The sequence below is a fragment of the Kickxella alabastrina genome, assembly GCF_025024165.1.
Source record: "Kickxella alabastrina strain RSA 675 chromosome Unknown BX661scaffold_17, whole genome shotgun sequence".
In the NCBI taxonomy this organism is placed as follows: Eukaryota; Fungi; Kickxellomycota; class Kickxellomycetes; order Kickxellales; family Kickxellaceae; genus Kickxella; species Kickxella alabastrina.
The window spans coordinates 204,275-223,899 of record NW_026251488.1 but is presented as its reverse complement, the minus strand read 5'-3'; the positions used below and the strand labels follow the sequence as shown (position 1 = coordinate 223,899).

Genomic DNA, 19,625 nt, shown 5'->3' with positions numbered 1-19,625 from the left:
GCTCAGTTCCAGGCCGGGTACCTGGTACAGCAAGCAAATGTTACGAATCACACGTGCATTTCGGTCCAAGCACTGCTCGGCGATCAGTGACTGCCGCAGCGACCCGACCATCTGCTGCGCCGACGTGCTGTCTGTCTGTTGCGCATACTCTGGCGACTGCATGTCGCACATTGCGGAGACCACGGTATGTGCTGCTGGCGGAATTCCAATGCGCGCAAACAGTGGCAGCTCCTCGGCAGCCTTGCCTCCTCCGAACAGCATCCCCGGCGACGCCCCCAGAGTACGCGAAATCCTGTTGTTGGCCGGTAACCCGTCCATCTGCACAACGTGCACGCCTAGACGCCCGCCGGCAGCACGCTGGCCCTCCTCTCCCAGCAGCCCTTCGACGATTCCGTTGACCCCGCGGTTGAGCGCCTCAGAGCGATCGTCCGTAGGCATGAGCGCCACGGGCGTCGACGGGTTGATGTCAAACGGCGGAATGCCTGGCGGCGGCATGTCCGGGTGGAACCAGCTAGGATGGAGCAGACCCACGACAACCACCGGTACAGCCCCCTCGCTGCTGTTATGTCTGGACACAGCCGCAATCAAACGTGAGAACAGCGTGTATCCGACACGAGTGTTCAGCAAGTCGCCCATGTGCTTAATGGCAATTATACGTGGCCTTTGTATTCCATCAACGACCCCAGGTAAGCTGACAAAATCGCCCAAGACCCGATCTAGGCGCTCGGTCGCACTCCGAGACAAAGGGTTGCTCATCATCTCGCGAGAAAGTACTGGGTCGCCCCCTTCCTCATCAGCAGCGCCCAGCCGATCGCCAGCAGCACCGCCCGCGCCAGAGCCTTTACCGATTCCAAAATGGGCGCGTATTGAGTCAACTCCGATATCTAGCGGGCGTCCATTCACGCTATCCTCGTCGTCTACATCCTCGCCGTCCTTGTTGTGAGCAGGCTCCTCAGAACCCCCGTCGATCTGCTCGCTCATAAGGTCCCCCTCATCATGCTGCTGCTTGCGGTTGATGCCGGAAAAAAAGGCCATTCCACGCCCACCCTCACCGTGCTCACTTGTATCCAGGTCTGGCGGAGGCGAGTAAGGGTGACTAACAATTGTCAGGTCCTCGAGAATCGGATCGATCCGCGATGTCAGCACAGACCAATCAGGAATATCGAGTGCTGTCAAGTGCGCTCCAGTCTGCGTGCCAACTTCCTCGAGTAGCGGCAGCGAGTACCCCTCGGACCACGGATCCTCGGCGTAAAGCATTATGTGGCTCCGCCGCACAAGCCCTGTAACCAGCGTGTTGAGCACGTCGTCTCGTATCGTCTTGCTAAACGCCCTTTCGACAAACTGTTGTGATGACTGCATAGCTTCCAAATCAACGGCGTCTTGTGCTGTAGAGGCGGAATCTTCTAGAGATACCGAGTCTTTCTCTTTGGGCAGAGATGGGCTGGCACCCACACCGCTACCTCCACTGCCACCGCTGTCTGTAGCTGTGTCTGAGCGCAGCAGACGCATATCCATGGCCAGTGGCCGCAACTGTTCGACAAATGTCGTCCTCAGACGCGTTGTCTTTGTAGTGACGGCCAAAGCATCGCTGCCCGCGTCCTTTTGCGCCGAGTCGTTTTTCTCTTCCAAAAGCTGCTCGATCATTTCACGTCTGGCCAATTTGTTCTCTGCCTCCTTCACCCTCAGCGTCTTCAGATCCTTCAGGCTGACCCGCCCGGTTGTGCTCCGCCACCGATTGTTGTTATCTACAAGTCATACATGGATGATCGATGAACAGCAGATGCAAAAATAGCCTGTGATTTTTCGATTCAGTACTTTGGGTATCGCTACGTATAAGACAGAAATACGTTTCTATAGGAACAACCTACCATTGTTTGTGCTTGCTTTTAGGTTTTGAGACAAGCTAAATTGTCTTGTAAACACCCGATTTATGCGAAATGCGCTCAGTTGAAGCTGGTCGGACAACACCGCCTTGTGCGCTTTTGCTGCCGTTGCCCTTAGCATTTAAGCAAGTGTATATATTACTATATAGGGAGAATATGTCAAATATATGTATATGTATATAAAGTAGAGAAATTCTAACTTGAGACGAGAAAGACAGTTTGAATTATCCCCCACTTGCGGATGATAATAGGGTTTTTTGCTTGGTCAAAAAAAGATTAACTGGGCACTTTTGGCAGCATTTTGCTTTCCCAATTCATCATGCTTGGCGTAATCACCAATCGCGATTAGCACTGAAATGCGTCCAGTCAGGGAATCATGATCAAATTAATTGTGCAATAGCTCAAGCAAAACGGATAATTTGTATTTTCTATTTTCATTGGGTTTGCACGGACTTCCCACCAAATAAAGGCATTTTCGGGGTTGATCTTGTCGCTATTGATTTGAATATTACGGCGGGTTTAGCATGTGGTGTAGGATAGTAGGTTTTGTATAAGCTTCATATGTAAAAAAATATGAACCGCATTATAATAAGGTCTAGCTTTGTCCACGCCCAAATGGTGCAGTCAGATATCAATTGATTTTGCAATGTCTACGAGCTTCTCGACCTCATCCTTGATCTGAACCATGGCTGAGTTTGCTATCTCCAACTCATCCGACAGCCTTTGCAGCATACTGTCGTGGTCCTCATCAACTAGATCGCTTACTACAAGCAGCACGCCATATGCCGCGAAAGCGTTGATAAACATAATAAAAGTGCAATCAAATCAGTTGTTAGCCTTAAAATATGTATATAAAATAGTATTTGCAGCATGCGATCAATAATATACATTCTACTATCCTACTTTTGCTGTTATACCCACAGCTGAAATAAAAAACTAACATGTCTGTCCGACAGGATATATTTCTAGATGCAGATCATGTCGGGTGCATAAAAAACTTTAAAGAAGGATTCCATAGCATTATCAGAAATTGCCATGGCAGGATTAAAAATAAGATGGCAAATAACAAACTCGACATTCGGTTGATTTCACCACGCAGATGCGCGTTATAAATGTAAAAAAACGGCCTGCAATCTATGGCGCCAGACGTAGGTGGGCAGATGGTTTTATTTTTCTCACACAGCTTGGCCAAAATAAAAATATATGAATATATGAGAGCAATTCCGATGTATTCCGCAAAGGCCGCTAATTAGGATATGCCTGCGGCAGACTCGCGTAGGTACATCATAATTACTCCTGCACAATCCTGTGGGTGCGCAAATCTTAATTGGGAGTTTGGGGTTTTTTGAAAATAGATATACTAAAAGAAAATATCATTTACAAAAGATTGAGGATGGTATGAGCAAAGTACGCAAAGAGATAGAGAAAGGAAGAGGAAGTAAAAATATGACACGTATCCTTTATGGAAATCCCTGAAATGCCAACATAATTAAGGGAAAAAGCAAAGAAAACGCAATAAAGAAAAGTAATGTGACCAAGGGCATGAATTGAGTGACCAACTGCAAAAAAATATGAAGGAACATATCCATTAGTTTGTATTTGTGCCTACCTTCTGGCTGCTGTCGCTGAGCTTTTATAGACGATAACTCTGTCTCCAAACGCTTCATCTCACTGATGAGCTTATTGTGGTGCTCAATGAGATTTTGCTCGCGCTGCTTCTGACGTTCACGCATGCGTGCTGCTGCCTGGGTGTTTCTTTTTCTTCGCTGGGATATCAGCTCGTTTTGCTGAATGGCAATCTCCTCGGTCATTGCCTGACGGTGCTCATCGGGATCTCCTCGTGGCTTGATGGGCGCAAATGCTGGGACTGCATTAGGAGAGGGCAGGGCATTATGCCTTTGGTTGTCCCCCGTCGACATTGATAAAACGATTATGGCGGCTCTACAATCTGAATAATAAAATATTGCAACCAAAAAGGTGTTGAGAGTGTCTGGCGCAAAAAATACACAATTAGAAATCAGTGCTGCATAAAATACATAAAATCAAAAGACGAGACATGGCATGACAATAGTCATTGCAATTTTTGTAGGAAGTACAAAAGCAAAAGAGGCCGGTCAAACATTCAAGAAATGGAAACAGGAAAGGCAATGTCAGAATAGTCGTAAACGTGTCTATAGGCAAATCTGCATGGGCAGTGAGCTTGGACAGACAAAAATATGGCGGATGGGTGGGGGGAGGCAATAAGGTTTTAGCTGTGAGTTGGGTCAGCCCGACTGACTATATCGCCACCCGACAATAGTACATACTGACACATGCGTGGGACGTGCAGATCCCAACGTGCCCATGCGCAGTCTACAAGTGACAAATGCGGGTAATATATTAAAGTAATCGACAAAGCGCAGAAAAACCAATAAACGAGATTTGCCTGATTTATGTGTAAAAAAATAGATGGAACCTTGACAATAATAATGCTTGCCAACAAAGCAAAAATGAAGTACAATTATAAATCGAAAATACCCCGATACAAACACTAGCAACTGAAATATGTTTTATAATAATTTTAAAGCTAAAAAATCTGGAATTGCAAAAACAAGAAGGGAACAAGAAGAGCATGTTGATGCGGCAGGTTTGATATCGTATTCGGCAAAAAAGCAGCCATATGGCTTTACAAAGGAAATATAGTTTTTCCAGTAAGATATCGTGGAATTGATTCCGTACATCTTGGTTTTGTAGAGAGTTATGAAAACAGGAGGTAAGGCAAATATGCCTGTAAAAATGCCCCCCTTTATTTTTGATCGACGGGTGCAAATAAAATGCTGGTCAATCGATTACGGAGAATCACCAATCGGTTGGTAATCGCGGAGCCGAATAACGGATGCAGATAACAATTCCCCGAAAAAATGAATAATAGAATCCAAAAGCAATCATTTGTAACTAAATAAGGATAGCGAGCTATTTCTAACTATAAAATGGTTAAATACCCGCGAAGTTTGTATATTCGGATAGATTTAAATACCTGTAGGACATAAAATAAGATTGACCAGCACTTTTTTATAAGATATTATACGCCAAATATTTTTTAGCTTGTAATAAAAATATAGCTGAACAAAGCACTTTTAAAATGATGCAGTAGGGATGGACAATTTAATCACACAGGCGCATAGGCAGCCTGAATGTTTAGTGAAGAAATGTCAATCTGATTTATTCAAAAAAATTTAGAACGAACATCCAAAACAATATAGTAAAAACAGCCAAACTGAGTATGGTGCATCAAGACAACAGCCGTAATTTTTGTAGCATCAAGTTGAAAGTAAAATTAAAAAGCCAGCACGAGCTTGGGTCAAGATGCCGATTTCAGTTGCTTAAAGTATATCAGCATTTTGTGTGTGTTGTGGTGTTAAATGCGCAATTATAAGAATATCAGAATTGGCATTGCAAGCTTACTGAGTGTACCTTTGTAAATTTGAAAAATATATAGAATCCAACCAATTTGATGCAATCAAAAATGACTATATATAGAAATTTGAATATAATATAATATACGTAAAATATTCTCTTAAAATAAAAAGCGTACACAAAACTGTTGACAAATAAATAAACAAATATATAAAGGGAAATACGAGTGGCTTATATTGTATTTTTTGCAATGTTGATTATGATGTAAACAACAATGTTGGTTTGGTCAGCCAAACGGTGTTGTTTTTGCAATAACACGACATGCATGTGCCAATAGTGAACAGCAAACAGGTTTGAGTATACGCAATATAAAAATAGGTGAGTTTTGATGCTTTATGTCAATGATTTACAAATACATTATCAAAAAGCTATTTGTTGTACTTTTGAACGCTGTGATATTTATTTTGACACATAGTCAATGCATGACGTTCCAAAAACACGTTATGTTGTATGTGTTTTTTATTAAAATTCATTTTTCCTTGCATCTCAGATGAGCAGTGCTTTTCTATTTGCTGATTTCTAGTATTGTTTTTAAATTTTGCCACAATATGTATTGTTTATTACACTATACAAACCCAGCAAACACACAAATAATTCTTTCTGAATTGAAATTTAGAACCTAATGATTGTCTGTTTCTTATATACACAATACACTGTGCCGTTCTATGTTGTTTGCAAGGCTGTGCCACTGTATGAATCTCCGGCTAAATAACAAACTTGACCAAAATATTTTTTCTTACATAAATTTATGGCTCTGGCCATTATAATATTAAAATAATATGTATTGAATATCATTAAAATTCCAAACAGCGAAGGTTGAACTTTAGCATTTAAATCCGGTTTATTTATTTATACGATGGATGTCAACATTTCTGAAATCAAGCTGCAAACATTTCGCCTTTCATATATGCAATAATTTAGCACAATTTCAAAAATTCGCAAAATGGTGTCAACGATGAATAAAATAAATAACAACTGTAAAAACAAAATAAAAAAAGTAAAAAAAAAACCATGACACCGCATACTAATATTTGACTCACCCGTGTGCACAGTTTGTATTCACTTGCGGTGAAGATCCTTGCGATGGCTGGGCAGTCCCTGGCGATCCCGCACCATCCATGCAATTCCACACGCATTGCACAGTGTCTTTGGCCCATTTGGTCCTTGCCGCTGAATGGGCGTTGCGCCACCCTCGCAGCCACAATGCTCGCACTCCCAGCTGCCCTTATCCGTCTTGGTGTAGCTTCGGGGCGTTGACGGCCGCGTCGGCGTACCCTGCAGTCGCATACTGGACTGCAACTTCCGCATTGGCTTTGGTGTCGTGGCACCGCTGCTAACAGGCTCAATCGACTCGGTTGACGCCTGGGTATAGAACGCCGGGTTGATGACGGGGATCGACGATACGGCGTTAGTAGAATTGGACATGTCCATGGGCACAATCTCCGGCGGCAAAAAGTTAAATGTGCGCGTGTGAGTGCGTTCTGAGCGCCGCGTGCGCCGATAAGTGCGCTCCTTGTGCATCCACATCCGATCCAGATCCTCGGCCGACATTATCTCGATACTTGGGCCCCAGCCCTCGGCAAGGTTGATAGGGCGGAATACAGAGTCGACCGGAGCTTGGCGCAGCCAATGCGCGTCACCTGCCTCGGCCAGCTCCTTGTGATACCGCGCCACCTCCTCGCGTACGCGGTGAGCGACCAGTGGCGGATACTCACCGCCAAGCCCAAGGTCCCGGCACAAGCAGCGCGCAAACTCCTCGGGACGAGACCCCAGCGGCTCCAAGAGGTCCCACTCAACGCGGTCACGCAACACATGTGGACCGACCTGCACCTCGAGGTTGAGATTCACCCGCAGCTCGCCGCCGCTGAAGTTGCAGTCTGCTGCAGATACGTGCTCGGATATTTGCTGGCGAATAAGCTGTGCCACATGCTCCACGGCGCCATTACGCGAGTCTGTGGGTAGTGAGAGGTCGGCGCAGTAAATGGCGGCAAAGTGCTCTGGCGTCAGCGCCTGCTCCTTCGCATTCCACACAAACACGTCATGCAGGCGGTAGTCGCCAACCTCCATCTCCAGCCGAACGGGAACCAGAACCTCCTCCTGTTGAGCCAGCCACGCTGCCTGGTCGTCGCGCAAGTGCCAGTGCGCTGTGCGCCGGCGGGCCCGCTTCTGCAGGCCCTCGTATGCGGGCTGAAGCCCAATACCGCTCATTATATCCTGGCTGCGAGCATTCTCGAGATCACCATCACTGCCTTGTTTAGCCGAGCTTACCTCGGTTTCAAATGGCGACTCTATCTCATCCTCTGCGCCAAATTCGTTCTCTGAGCCTGAGCTCCATTCGCGCAAATTCCGCCGGTTTCCACGCGTCAAGCGTTTCCGCATGTTCATGCTGCTAGAGCCGTTAACGCTTGAAATTCCTCGCGCACCAACACCCTCGATTCCACCGACATTTGCGCTACCACCGAGGGTCGACAAAACTAGCATTGCCGTGTCCCCCTCTTTGAGTCGCTCCAAGTATGAGCTTCTGAACAGCTCTGTGTGGTGTGACTGCTGCTGTTGCAGCTGCTTCTGCTGCTGCCGTTGCTTAGCATCTGCAAAACGCGCGTGATTGTTGAGCATTCTGCAAATTCAAGAGGATAAAAATAAAGTAGGGTGTTCAAATCGTGGAAAAGGAAGGAAAGCAAGCGCTGAAAATTAGAGTCGAAAAAAATGAGAGAGGAATGAAATAATAATATCAAAAACGCGTAAAAATGCCAAAAATGCCACTTTTTGATTTATTTTTCGATATCCCCAAAAATGAGAAAATGAGGCAGACAGTCCCAAAAAAGATCAATTTAAAATTTTTGGCTGTGAAAGATAATTAAACCCCGACAAAATGGATAAATTGCAAAACTATGTGTGAATGCAATCCCAACTTTAATATAGCGTGTCATTCTGTTCAGACCCTTTAAAACAAAACACTTAGGCTTACACACGCCTCGTTGCAGAAGCATCAATTTTGTTTTTTGTGGCAAAGGCAGATGCTGTGGCTTTGGTATCAGCTTCAAATATTAAGTCGTACTTTATTACTTGGATGCGTCTAAAATGTATAGACTATGCGCGTACCCATGAGAAAATAGCGCATGAAAACAGATTTAGAGATGAACACTGCAAATTGAAATTATAAACGTCAAAAATATTTATCAAAAAATAAAACAGTCTAATCAAGAGTATCTCGGCCGACTAGTACTGCCCTGGCTCTGGACCCGCGAGGAGCCACTCAATATTCAATGGGGGCGAGGACATGCGGACGCACACCAAAACTAAAAAGCAGACAGGGCCGCTAATGCAGCCCATCTACAGACAGGTTTCTGGACACTGCAATGTGGATGGAAGTCGACGGACAAAAAATACTGGCTCTTTGCAGGGAATATTATCACGCATTGCCCACCAAAGAGGCTTTGCCGCCGACAGGACGACGACTGGATGAGCAAGCCACTGATGGAGCAAATTACAGTGGCGTGCACCAAGAAGGCAATTATCCCCACAGGGAAATTGGCAGCAGCACCGGCAGAGGCATCAGAAGGGGCAAGGACAATGGTATCGACGCCAGACACAGCACCAGCAGTGACAAAAACAATAGTACCACAACTACCTCTGACCCCTAAACAGTTTCCAAAGACCTCACCCATGACAGTCACCACTATCCTCCGGGCAATGAATGTTGCAGTAGATAGGAAAGGCATTCGGCATTACAAGAACACGGCACATCACCAATACAAGGGGCCCCATCCGTCGCTCCTTTGTAAATATGCTTTTCCGCTTACTACCTGTAGCAAATAGACAATGGAAATAGTACCCCGACGCATACCCTGAACCAGAGATGTGCCTATGACTCGTCGCCTGGCTGTCAGACCAATTGGAACACATGGCGATATGTTCATGTGTTCACGACAGAAACGCAAAATTTTGATGCGAGAGGACTTTCACTGGGATCTTTGGGGCCCAGCCGCAGATCTTGTGGCTGAGACAATCAATAGACTCTAGGTGTATCCAGGGCCAACAGATGCCATATTGGAGAAACACAAGAAGCGTGTGAATGCCCACTACCAGGACAAGAAGCTGGACCTGGGTATGAGTCGTGGTTGGCAGGGGCTGATAGAGGATATTCACACAACGCTAATTAAAATCCTATGATTCAAGCACCCAAAAAATACATTGGTTTTGTAAACAAGATTGTAAAAAAAAACAGCACGACTGGTACAAAGGACGGTGCAACCTACAGATTGAACAGGAAATGAGGGAATCCTTGACGCCTGCGAAACCCCGATTGTTGATGAGACTCCAATCTCAACAAACATCCCGAATACCAAATCCGCGACAAGACAAAAATAATAGATTTCCAAAGTGGCCACGGACAAACAGCAATGAAAACGGCAGATATGCACACTAGCTATCTGGCCACGACTGACGCTCTAGTTGCCAGATCGGGTGCTCGAGTTTAATTTTACTAACACCCTTGGCAAACACTTCCATCGCCAGGCAATTAGACCCAGGTCTGAATAACTTTTGTTATAGGGGAACATAGCCATGTTCTGCAATAGAACAACTCATGATGGGCAGGGTGACGCGGCAGACGATTAATCTTAATCATTAACTTTATTTCATGTTTTGTATTTTTCTGTATTTCGTACAATATATCTATTTTCTCTCTCAAACACAAAAAATAAGGCCCTGCATGCAGGACCTTCCCGCGCACTTTGTCCCTCGAAAGTGCATGTTTATATATTAAAATCGCCTGGTTAGCGCACTATTCTATAGTGCACAGTCTCTGTTATTCCACTCTCTGGCTCGGCGATAAACTCAAGCTCGCCCTCATCACGGTTGGCAATGTCTGCAAAGCGCTGCGTGCTGTTGTATTCCAGAGGTATTCCAACCTTTTCGTTTGTGCCGTAGTACAATATCGAATTTATTCGAGCATTGCTGGGCGCAATGTCGTTCAAAAGCGAGTACACGTCACTGATTAACATGTCTGTCGTTATCACCAAAGTGCTGTTTCCGTGCAACAAGTTGTGGTAGCGGCAGTACGCGTATTCAACCATTGGCAAAAGTAGAAATTTTCAGCAATAAATAAATAAATGTAAAAATATAAAATGATGGTCAGGTAAAATGCCGAGAGAAATTAAGAAAGTTGAAGCGCAAATCCCAGGTTTAAATAGCACCGAGCTGGCCATACAGCTGTTATTACTGCCTGATGTAGTGAGCTCTATCAAGTGACGATTCATCAATTCATTTCACTTGAAATGCAAGCTCACTTTTTCCAATAAAAGCAGGCATAATTGTGTTTTATTGGAACGAGACAATAGCCGCATCTTTTCATACAATAGGTTTTATGTGTGTGACTATAATCGCATGGGCCGATTGTTTATTATCACATGGCAAATCGTTCAATTCAGAAACGCAAGATATTCACTATCTACCAGCATCTTGACAAAATGTTTCTACAAGTCTGCAAAGTCGGTGGCAAGCATGACAACTGAATTTTAAACGAGCGGCCAACAGTGTAATTTATTAAAATTTAAACAACTCATTCATTTGGACATTTATTCACATGTGTAGAAATAATTGTGTAGCACTTGTATAATGACAAATTGTTGCAACAGTGTGTGCCATTAATTAAATTAAAACAACCCAGTACTTTGCCTGCTCATCTTGCCAAAAACCCATTTTTTAAAAAGAAATACATGAAAAACCATTCACGCGCAACAAAAATAAACAAGTGCAAAATATAGGCAAAAAAAAACCAATTTGTGGAGATTTGGGGCATCGATCCCCATACCTTCCGCATGCAAAGCGGACGCTCTACCATCTGAGCTAAACCCCCTAATCTAATAGTACTGTTTTCCGCATAATTCATTCTTGCCCATTTTTGCATGGTCAATTGTGCTTATTTTACTGTTTTGGCAGACCATTACATCTTTCTCGTGCTGCTACTGCCACCCACAAAACCACCAAAGCAGCCAGCGTTTGAATGCGGACATTCGCAATAGTTTTATATATTTTCTTTGTCTGCTTTGTTTTCGGAAATTTTGTTCCTTTGTTTTATTTTCCATTTTTTACGTTTTCACTTTCGTTTTTCTCACCCAAAAATTATACAATGAAAGTGCACTGCGCACTACTGCTTTTGAACCTGCTCTTTGCGCTTTTGCTGACAACTAGGCCAGTGGGCGCTGCGTCTAACCACAACATAGACACTGGCGATTTGCCGCTTCCCGTTGTTATCTGGCATGGCATGGGCGATACCTGCTGTGACAACAACACAATGGGCGCAGTCGCGCAGACAATCAAGGACGAGCTGCCCGGCGTGTTTGTGCACTCAGTCAGGCTTGGGTCCAGCGAGGGCGCAGACCGCAATGCGGGGTTCTTTGGCAATCTCAACAGCCAGGTAGACAGTGTGTGCAGCGACCTGACAAAAATCCCACAGCTGCAGGGCCGCGGCATCAACATGATGGGGTTCTCACAGGGCGGGCTGTTTTTGCGCGCGCTGATTGAGAGATGCCCGAACATCAGCGCGCGTGCCCTGGTCACATTCGGGTCGCCGCACTCGGGAGTGGCTAGGGTGCCCGAGTGCGCCAGTGAGGGCGACGTGCTGTGCAATTGGATGCGTCAGCTGGCTGCGCGCGGCGTGTACTCGTGGTATGTCAGGGACCATGTCATCCAGGCGCAGTACTTTAAGGACCCGCGGAGGCTGGACCAGTACTTGCAGCACAACATATTTCTGCCCGACATCAATGGCGAGATCGCAGAGCACAGGGACAAGGCGTACGGCGAGCGCATCCGGGCGCTAGAAAAGATGGTTCTGGTCAGGTTCAGCGAGGACAACATGATTTACCCGGCTGCGTCATCGTGGTTTGGCTTTGTCGATGAAAGAGGCAATGAGACTAGCCTGCACGAGTCACAGATGTATGCCGAGGACTGGCTGGGCTTGCGCGAGCTCGATGAAAGCAATCGGCTGAGTTTTGTGCTGTTGCCTGGCAAACACCTGAGCATCGGCACGGACAACCTGCGCAAAATCATATCCGAGCATTTTGGTACACAGGTGCCAGAGTCAAAGCCGCCAGTATTCCTTGTACAAAACGAATAAAAAAAATTCAATAATTGTTCGGTTAAAGTCGTAAAAGTATAAAAACTATAGCTTGATATTGAGGCGGCGCATTGGACGACGCTTCCTCAAAAACGTGCGCACTGGACCATAGACAACCAGGACTTGCCACAAATTGCTGGCAACCATGTTTCCGATAGAGTAGCCCCACAGCGTCCACTTTGCATAGGTGGGCAGAACATTGTGGCCGATAGGGCTATTATAAGGCTCAATATTCCATGTCGGACGATCAAAGCCTAGGCTTTCCAAAACATCAGGATTGCCACAGTTGAGGCGCAGAGTGCACGACAGTCTGCTGGGAGGAGCGAGCTGGGCGTACGAAATAAGGATAATAAGTACCGACCAGACGGCAAGCAGGAATGGGTTGCGGTACCAGGGACGGCGGTACAAGTACCCATAGTTGACCAGGAAGCCGTTGTTGATAAACTGGTACATCACAATATACGTCATGATGGCGGCCTCGTAGTTATCGCCAAGCAGATACCACTTCATCAAGTCAACTGTAGATGAGTCAAACTCGTTGCAACGGAAAAATGACTGGCCGTAAACCCAGATCCACACACACGCCATGAAGCACCAATTAATGGCCACGACGCCCAGGACAGATGACAAAATCTCGGGGCCCAGAATCTGCGCGGTCGGGCGGTACTTGGCCAGCTTCTTGGCCGGCGGCAAAAAGACGACGGCAATTGCCATCGAAGTGGCAACTAGGGCGTCGATAATCATCCAAATATTCGAAGACATCGAGTCGGCGTGGTAGAACGAAACGAGCTTCATCATAGTCATGGTCGTACCATACAGAATCAGAGCGCGGTAATTGGCAAACGATGTTGCCAACCCAGCGCGGCTCTGGATGAGCAGCTCGACGCAGGACATAATCGAGCGGTTCCCGGAGGCAAATGGTGAGACGATTGAGGCCTCAGCGTCGGACAAAGCCAGGCCAACGTGGGCAGCCCTCAAGGCGCCACAGTCGTTGCCGCCGTCGCCGCACATGGCCGTGATGCCGTGTTCCATGTGCTGCTGCACGCAGAGCACTTTGTCATTGGGCTGCATGCGCGCAAACACGCGAGTGTTCAGCAGCAGCGGTTTGATGCCGCCGTTCTCGGATAGCATCCTGAACGCAGCACCGGTGACGGCTAGCTCGGTCGATGGGAATCCATCTGGGCCACTCTGGTCGAGAAGTGGTAAAATGTTTTCAACCTCAATGTCTTGATCAATGTCGACCCAAACAATGCCGCCCAATTTTTTGTCAACGTCGCCGAGCAAAACGGTGCTGTTTGGCGGGATCATACCGGACTGTCGCGCAATGTAAATGCCTGTCAGAGCTGTGTCGCCTGTGATCATGATTGTGCGTGTGGATCCGCCCTTCAGCTCGCCGATTGCCTGCTCGCTGTCTGGCTTGAGCATGTTCTTAAACACTAGCAGGCCAATAAAGTCACATCCAGACTCAATGTCCTCCTGCGACATGTTGCGGAGCTCATCCATGGTGCCGCCAAATACCCTGTGCGCAATTGACAAGACGTAGCACCCTTCACGCGCCAGCTGACTGCACGCGAGATCGTAGTCCGCAGGAATAGTTGGGGCGCTGCTGATCTGCTTGATGCGCTCGAACGAGCCCTTGACAAAAATGTGGATCTGGCCAGTGCCTTCATCCTGCGCGACGACAGACATGGAAGCGCGCGCATGCACAAACTCGAATCGGCGCACAACATGCAGGGCGCTCAGCGGCGAGTTTGCAGGCGGCATAATTTTGTCCAAATACTTGGGCTGGTTGTCCAACGACCATTCCGACGCCTTAAACTGTTCGATATCGACCGGATTGCCAATGAGTTGACCGTTGAGGTCGGTGACTGCGTGGCAGCTTGCAACACCCATCTGGAACAGCGCGTCTACCGAGGGCAAGTCGCCATTGAAGCTGTCAAACGCGGCAGCTCGCGCAGTGCGGACGCCGTAAAAGTTGAGGTAGTCAAAGGTCATTGTGCCGGTCTTGTCAAATGCGATAATCTGGATCTTGCCGGCCATGAGGATGCGCTGGGGATCAACGCAATAAATACGCTTTTTCTTCAAGCGGTGCGCGGCCATCGACTGGCCAGCGACCAGACCGGCGGGCAGAAGCGGGCTGATGGCCTGTAGCATGCAGAAGTTTCCGTAGAAGTATGTCGCGGTGGGCGAGCCCTGATAAAAGTAAATTGCAAAGCCCATGCAGACGATTGCGTAGCAGACGAGGATAGACAGTACAACCTTGAGCTGCTCGTCAAAGATAAAAGAAATTGGCTGCGGGAACAGAATCTTGCGCACAAGCTTTCCCTTGTCAGATGCTGTACCGGTGTGGAAGACAAGACCCAGGACGTGCTCGTCGGCCAAAAAATCGCCGTTCGAAATTGTCAGCGGCTGTGTCTGGCTGATGATGGTGCCCGCGTACAGCTGGTTGTTCTTGTTAACCGCCGAGTCGAATGGCGTGTCATCAATGCGGACAGAAAACTTGCGCACCGGCAATGCCTCGCCGGTCAAAGAGGCCTCGTCTACCACGACATTTCCGCAGATCAAAATGCAATCGCAGCTCATGTGCATTCCGGCCGTTAGCTGAATGACGTCTCCGGGAACCAGGTCTCTAGTGCTCATGTCGGCCCACTGGCCGTCACGCTTAACCATGAGATGTTCGTCCTGCTCAGCCATACGCTTGAGCCGCTCCTCGGAAAGCTTGCGGACTACCACGCTGAATGTGAGAGAAAGTATGATGATGAACATGTCGACCAGACCGACCTGCCAATAGAAATCGTAGAAGAATAGCAGCAGCGCTAGAGACTGATACAGCACGATGAAGCTTGTTGCCTGACGGACAAAAGCAAAGAACCAGTTGGGAACATACACCTGGATGAAATTAGGGCCAATGAGCTCGAAGCGCGTTTTTGCCTCGTCGCTCGTAAGACCGTCAGCCTTGGAAACAAATTCGCTGTTTTTGGTGCCAAGCTGGAACGAGCACGGCGCAAACTGCCCGTCCGACTGGTCCAGCACAAATCGGGTGCACTGGTACGTAAAATATTTGCGCCCCGTGGCGGTCTTCGCTAGTGGGCATGTCGTCACATTCCAGTCCCAGCCCAAAAAGCGCTTGAATATATCGGCGACACGGCGCACAGCATCGACAAGAAAGCTGCGCTTGCTGGCCAGCATGATCTCAGCATCCACCTTGTGCTCGACACAGACAAATTCGCCGTGCTCTGGGAATGTCTTGATACGGAAAAAGTTGCGGAGCCGGTGGCGGGTCACATTTATAGTGACAACCATGAAGATAAAAAGGCACCACATCACAATGAACGTCTGGTTGCCAAGATTGCAGTCATTATACGAAAGTGTGCAAGAAACATCGACTGGAGTGTTGGGCATGCTGCCATAGTAGTCAGCACAAAGAACAAAGAGGTAGCACAGCCAAAGCGAGGCCAGAAGTAGCAGGAGCCAAGTCATTGCAGTGCCCAGCACGCTGTTCTTGTACCCGCTCAGACGAATGTTGTTGCCCATCAGGTCGTTGGTTTCATCAGACGCATCGCTGCCGCTGGAAATGGAGTTTCCCGCGCCGGTTGTCTTAGCAGTACTGTGGTCGTAATTTCCCGCGTTGTTCTTGAGGTCAAATTTCAGCGGGTTGAGCTCGGATTTGGTGCCTCTGGCAGCAGCACCGTCTACTGTAGCCGACCTTGCACGCCGCTGGTGCATCTCCATAGCCATCTTGTACATAAGCCAGGTCGCGAGCAGAGCCAAGTAGCCAAACACAATGGTAAAGACAGCGATCCACATTGGCTCGCGGAAGGTGTACATATTCTGAGGCTCGCTCGGGCACTCGGCCCACACGCCCAGAAGGCCAGATTCACTGGAGCCATCACGAGGCCAGTCAGTGCCCCAGATGCCAAAGTTGCCTTGGTCGCTAATGCGAGCTTGGGAAGAGCATGCATCGCGGATTTGCTTCTTCTTCTCCCACGAGTGCATCTCGCTGATGGTAACATTGTCGAGAAGTGGGCAAGGAACAAGGCCCCCAGCCTTTGCTGGAACATGCTTGGCCTGCCAGCCGCAGGTGCATGGGTTGGAGCTGTTAATCTCGTCGGTGCACTCGTCGTGGCAGTTTCCGTCGCTACACAATGACTGACCGTCAGCGCAGTCCGGCTGCTGGGGACAGTTGGCAAGGTCGTACACGCAGATTGCCGAGCAAACCTCAGTTGAGCGTGTTCCAGGGCAGAGTGAGCCATCGACAGCATACTTGTTGACTACACATTAATGTTAAAAGCAGATGATTAGTGCAATGGTTTTGCGCGTCAACAGTCAGAATACAAATGATCCGAATGATATGCCCGTATCGAAACTTACTTGTGTTCCACATTGGCTTAGCATCAACAGGATTCACGAGCGGCGAGAGCAGCACAATCAGGGCACCCATTGCTGCGGATAGTCGGAGACAAGAGCGGCGGTTAAAAAATAGCAGCACCATTGAGAATAAATAATAAAAATGGAATATCGGCTATGTTGTGCTGTCCCTATTATAATTGATCATAAAACGCAGAAAAAAGATAACAAAAAGATTAGAAACAAAGATAAATTATATAGCAAGAAATCTAATGTGTATGCCAGCTGACAGAAAAGGTATTATTTTCAATGCATAAAATATAATCGACCGCAATGTACTCGAAATTAAAGACAAGGCGTGGCAGCTTGTCGGCGACATAATAAAGTTGTGTTAAATGCGCCATCCACTCATTTTACATGCCCCTCTTGCTCTCTCTTCCCTCCTCCCTCCCCATTTCCAATATTCAGACAAAGCTAAAAAACGAATCGCAAGCTTTGTTGTGGTTACAATGTTCAACTTACGAATGAAAAATACAATATCAATTGAAAAATAGCTTAGATTAGTATATATAATATAGCAAGCATCGAGAGAATATGATAAAGATACTTTTCATGTCAAATTTTGCTGCCGGGGGCCTTGCATTATATACACAAACGCAATAACCACTAGTCACCACCATCCTTTTGAAATCTGTCGATTTCACTTACAAATTTGCGCCAGTGGGGAATCCACATACATTTTTTACGTCAGTTTTTTTTGTTTTTTTGCACATTTAAAAACTTTTCGTGTGCATTTTCGTCAAGATAGTAGCTTCGGCGTTGGCGTTGGGCAATCATTTCTAATGGACCTTTCCATATTTTACCTTGCAATCAATTGGGCAAACGAACAGGCAGTGTCAATGCAGTAGAGCACTGTGCATTGGCAAAAATTGCTTTATAGCACCAGCAATATAGTATACAATTTACCAAATAAATCAATTAAGTGGAGTTGCATGCTAGAATCATGCGTACACTTTGCAGAACATCCCCTTGAGAATATCTTGTGGTCAATAAAAATAAATAGGGACGGATTTCATGCAAGATGATGTTATTAAAACAGGCACCCGCACGCTCGGAGCACATTAAAAAATCATTCAGACAGCAACCAGCCGGATTTGGCAAAGAAAAACTGTTCTGTCGATCATAGCATTGATATACAGCATTCATGACATCATTGAAAAGGGCTTTGAATGGAGCAATCAACATAAGTTAGCATGCGCCGCGGATATCGTTTGTTATCCACACAGTATTATCACCCCCAAATTCGGGTTTAGCAAGCAATTGTAATGAATGCCTTTTTGGCGAATCTTTCACTGTGTGTGCAGTTCAAATGTATGCGGACCATTTTTTTGTAATTATAATCGCTGATAAGATGCAGACGGTTTATTGCTTTGGGCACTAAATAGGCATCACGCGGCTTTCACACGCAACACAGAGCCGAGCGAGAAATGCGAGTTGAGTTGAGTCGGGTCGCAATAAATGGCTGCATGCGTTCTTCGATGTCTAGCAGCCAAATGCAGCCAAATGCAGCCAAATGCGGCCAAATGCGGGACAAGGGGGGAGAGCAAAAGAGAGCAAAAGAGAGCAAAAGAGAGATATTGCAATTTTATATTATCATTTATTGGGCTCTGTGCCTAGAACTGTGCTTCCCAAATTGGCGCATTTCGCTGTATTTTCAAACACTCCTTTCCTTTTTTCCAAAAAATTAACATGTTTCTATATTAGTTTTGTATTGCACTTCTTTTTTGTTCACGATTTTCAAGTATATTTTGTTTATAAGCTTGTTGATGCATATCTGTGACCATGTAGGACTCTCGTTTTGGCACAAAAAGGTCTCTGTTATTGGAATTCTTTAATACACAGGCTAAAAACGCAACGAAACACCTCGCGACACTACCCAGAACGATGCTAGTCATACCAATGGTAACCGGTGCCGCAGGCAGCTTTCGCAGCATAACTAGGACGCACATATTTGCCTATCGCGCAAGAACCAAATCTGCAATCGGGAGCGGATAGCGCTCAGGCGTGTCGGCTACCCGCATCGAGTGTATTTTTTGCTTCCCTTTTTTGGTGGGGGCTTGGGCCCAGCAGAAGCGCCTGCCTCGTGTTCATTGTCCCAGCCAATAGCAGTGACAGCTTTTAATATTTTGCTTGTTTGGTTAGATTGTCGCTTTGAAATGTTGCAACTTGCCATTGGTTGATTGCGATGTGGCCAATGAAAATACGACACCGTGATTTATATTGCTGCATGCTGTAGGGTTGATTTTTACAATATGATGCACTCAGAGCAGGGGGGTGGAAAATAGGCCGAAAATGCAATGAGAGCGAGGGACAAGAAAATTCGTGCAAATTTCCTTCCTTCCTTCTCTTTTCCACCGCGAAAGAAATAAATGTCGAAAAAAAGTGGAAAGCGCGCATCAATCTCGCGCAAAGCAAAATTATTTTGTGGGATTTTGCTGTCCACTGACGCCTGTCCATAAGTTGGCACCCATAAAGGCCAAAAGGACATCGTGTATAAAAGGCAACTCCTCCGCGTCGAGACTTTACGGCCTGCCCCCACTATATATACCGCCGCCGCCGCCTTTTACCTTTCTTGTTTCTCCTCTTTTTTGATTTTTGTGCCTTTTTTCTCACTCTCAGGCCCCTTGTGTATTTTTATTGTGCACAAGATACCGCGCTGCGATAGAAAAAAGTGACCTCTTCCGCAACGACTCTTTAATAAGTGTTCAGTAACCCCCGCTCTCTTCTCCAAGCAGGCTGAAAAAACAAAAAACACGCGT

The 19,625-nt window shown here is 46.7% G+C and overlaps 6 protein-coding genes and 1 non-coding gene across 7 annotated transcripts; 1 reads left to right on the top strand and 6 right to left on the bottom strand.

Moving 5' to 3' along the window:
* Window positions 1-2,329: 2,329 nt before the first annotated feature.
* On the bottom strand, window positions 2,330-3,997 carry BX661DRAFT_185046 (uncharacterized protein). The gene is made up of 2 exons (XM_051536668.1): window positions 3,493-3,997; window positions 2,330-2,635 (listed from the first exon to the last, which is right to left on the bottom strand). Exons 1-2 carry the CDS (start codon window positions 3,800-3,802, stop codon window positions 2,508-2,510), a joined length of 438 nt encoding a protein of 145 aa, XP_051390363.1. The 5' UTR covers window positions 3,803-3,997; the 3' UTR covers window positions 2,330-2,507.
* A 2,287-nt stretch (window positions 3,998-6,284) lies between these two features.
* Window positions 6,285-8,091, bottom strand: BX661DRAFT_185044 (uncharacterized protein). Its single transcript, XM_051536667.1, has one exon. It carries the CDS (start codon window positions 7,953-7,955, stop codon window positions 6,399-6,401), a length of 1,557 nt encoding a protein of 518 aa, XP_051390362.1. The 5' UTR covers window positions 7,956-8,091; the 3' UTR covers window positions 6,285-6,398.
* Window positions 8,092-8,638: 547 nt separating this feature from the next.
* BX661DRAFT_172174 (uncharacterized protein) lies at window positions 8,639-9,007 on the bottom strand (the record flags this gene model as incomplete). Its single annotated transcript, XM_051533759.1, has 1 exon — window positions 8,639-9,007. One exon carries the CDS (start codon window positions 9,005-9,007, stop codon window positions 8,639-8,641), a length of 369 nt encoding a protein of 122 aa, XP_051390361.1.
* A 2,119-nt stretch (window positions 9,008-11,126) lies between these two features.
* BX661DRAFT_t77 lies at window positions 11,127-11,199 on the bottom strand. The gene has a single exon. It is a non-coding gene; the product is annotated as a tRNA-Ala (tRNA).
* A 273-nt stretch (window positions 11,200-11,472) lies between these two features.
* On the top strand, window positions 11,473-12,459 carry BX661DRAFT_144642 (Alpha/Beta hydrolase protein; the record flags this gene model as incomplete). The annotated part of the gene is made up of 1 exon (XM_051533059.1): window positions 11,473-12,459. The coding sequence occupies one exon, from the start codon at window positions 11,473-11,475 to the stop codon at window positions 12,457-12,459; it is 987 nt and encodes a 328-aa protein (XP_051390360.1).
* A 45-nt stretch (window positions 12,460-12,504) lies between these two features.
* BX661DRAFT_206461 (uncharacterized protein) lies at window positions 12,505-17,545 on the bottom strand (the record flags this gene model as incomplete). Its single annotated transcript, XM_051538630.1, has 3 exons — window positions 12,505-16,730; window positions 16,831-16,902; window positions 17,515-17,545. 3 exons carry the CDS (start codon window positions 17,543-17,545, stop codon window positions 12,505-12,507), a joined length of 4,329 nt encoding a protein of 1,442 aa, XP_051390359.1.
* A 934-nt stretch (window positions 17,546-18,479) lies between these two features.
* On the bottom strand, window positions 18,480-18,900 carry BX661DRAFT_41910 (uncharacterized protein). The gene has a single exon (XM_051539155.1). The coding sequence runs from the start codon at window positions 18,813-18,815 to the stop codon at window positions 18,567-18,569; it is 249 nt and encodes an 82-aa protein (XP_051390358.1). The 5' UTR covers window positions 18,816-18,900; the 3' UTR covers window positions 18,480-18,566.
* Between the last annotated feature and the right edge of the window lie 725 nt (window positions 18,901-19,625).

What these genes read in the sequence shown, in the direction of transcription:
- BX661DRAFT_185046 (XM_051536668.1), bottom strand. Translation starts at nt 3,802, where the DNA reads ATGTCGACGGGGGACAACCAAAGGCATAATGCCCTGCCCTCTCCTAAT. An exon ending in TCAGCGACAGCAGCCAGAAG is followed by an intron (nt 2,636 to 3,492) that starts GTAGGCACAAAT and finishes TAAGCGATCTAG; the next exon opens with TTGATGAGGACCACGACAGT.
- BX661DRAFT_185044 (XM_051536667.1), bottom strand. Translation starts at nt 7,955, where the DNA reads ATGCTCAACAATCACGCGCGTTTTGCAGATGCTAAGCAACGGCAGCAG.
- BX661DRAFT_41910 (XM_051539155.1), bottom strand. Translation starts at nt 18,815, where the DNA reads ATGTGCGTCCTAGTTATGCTGCGAAAGCTGCCTGCGGCACCGGTTACC.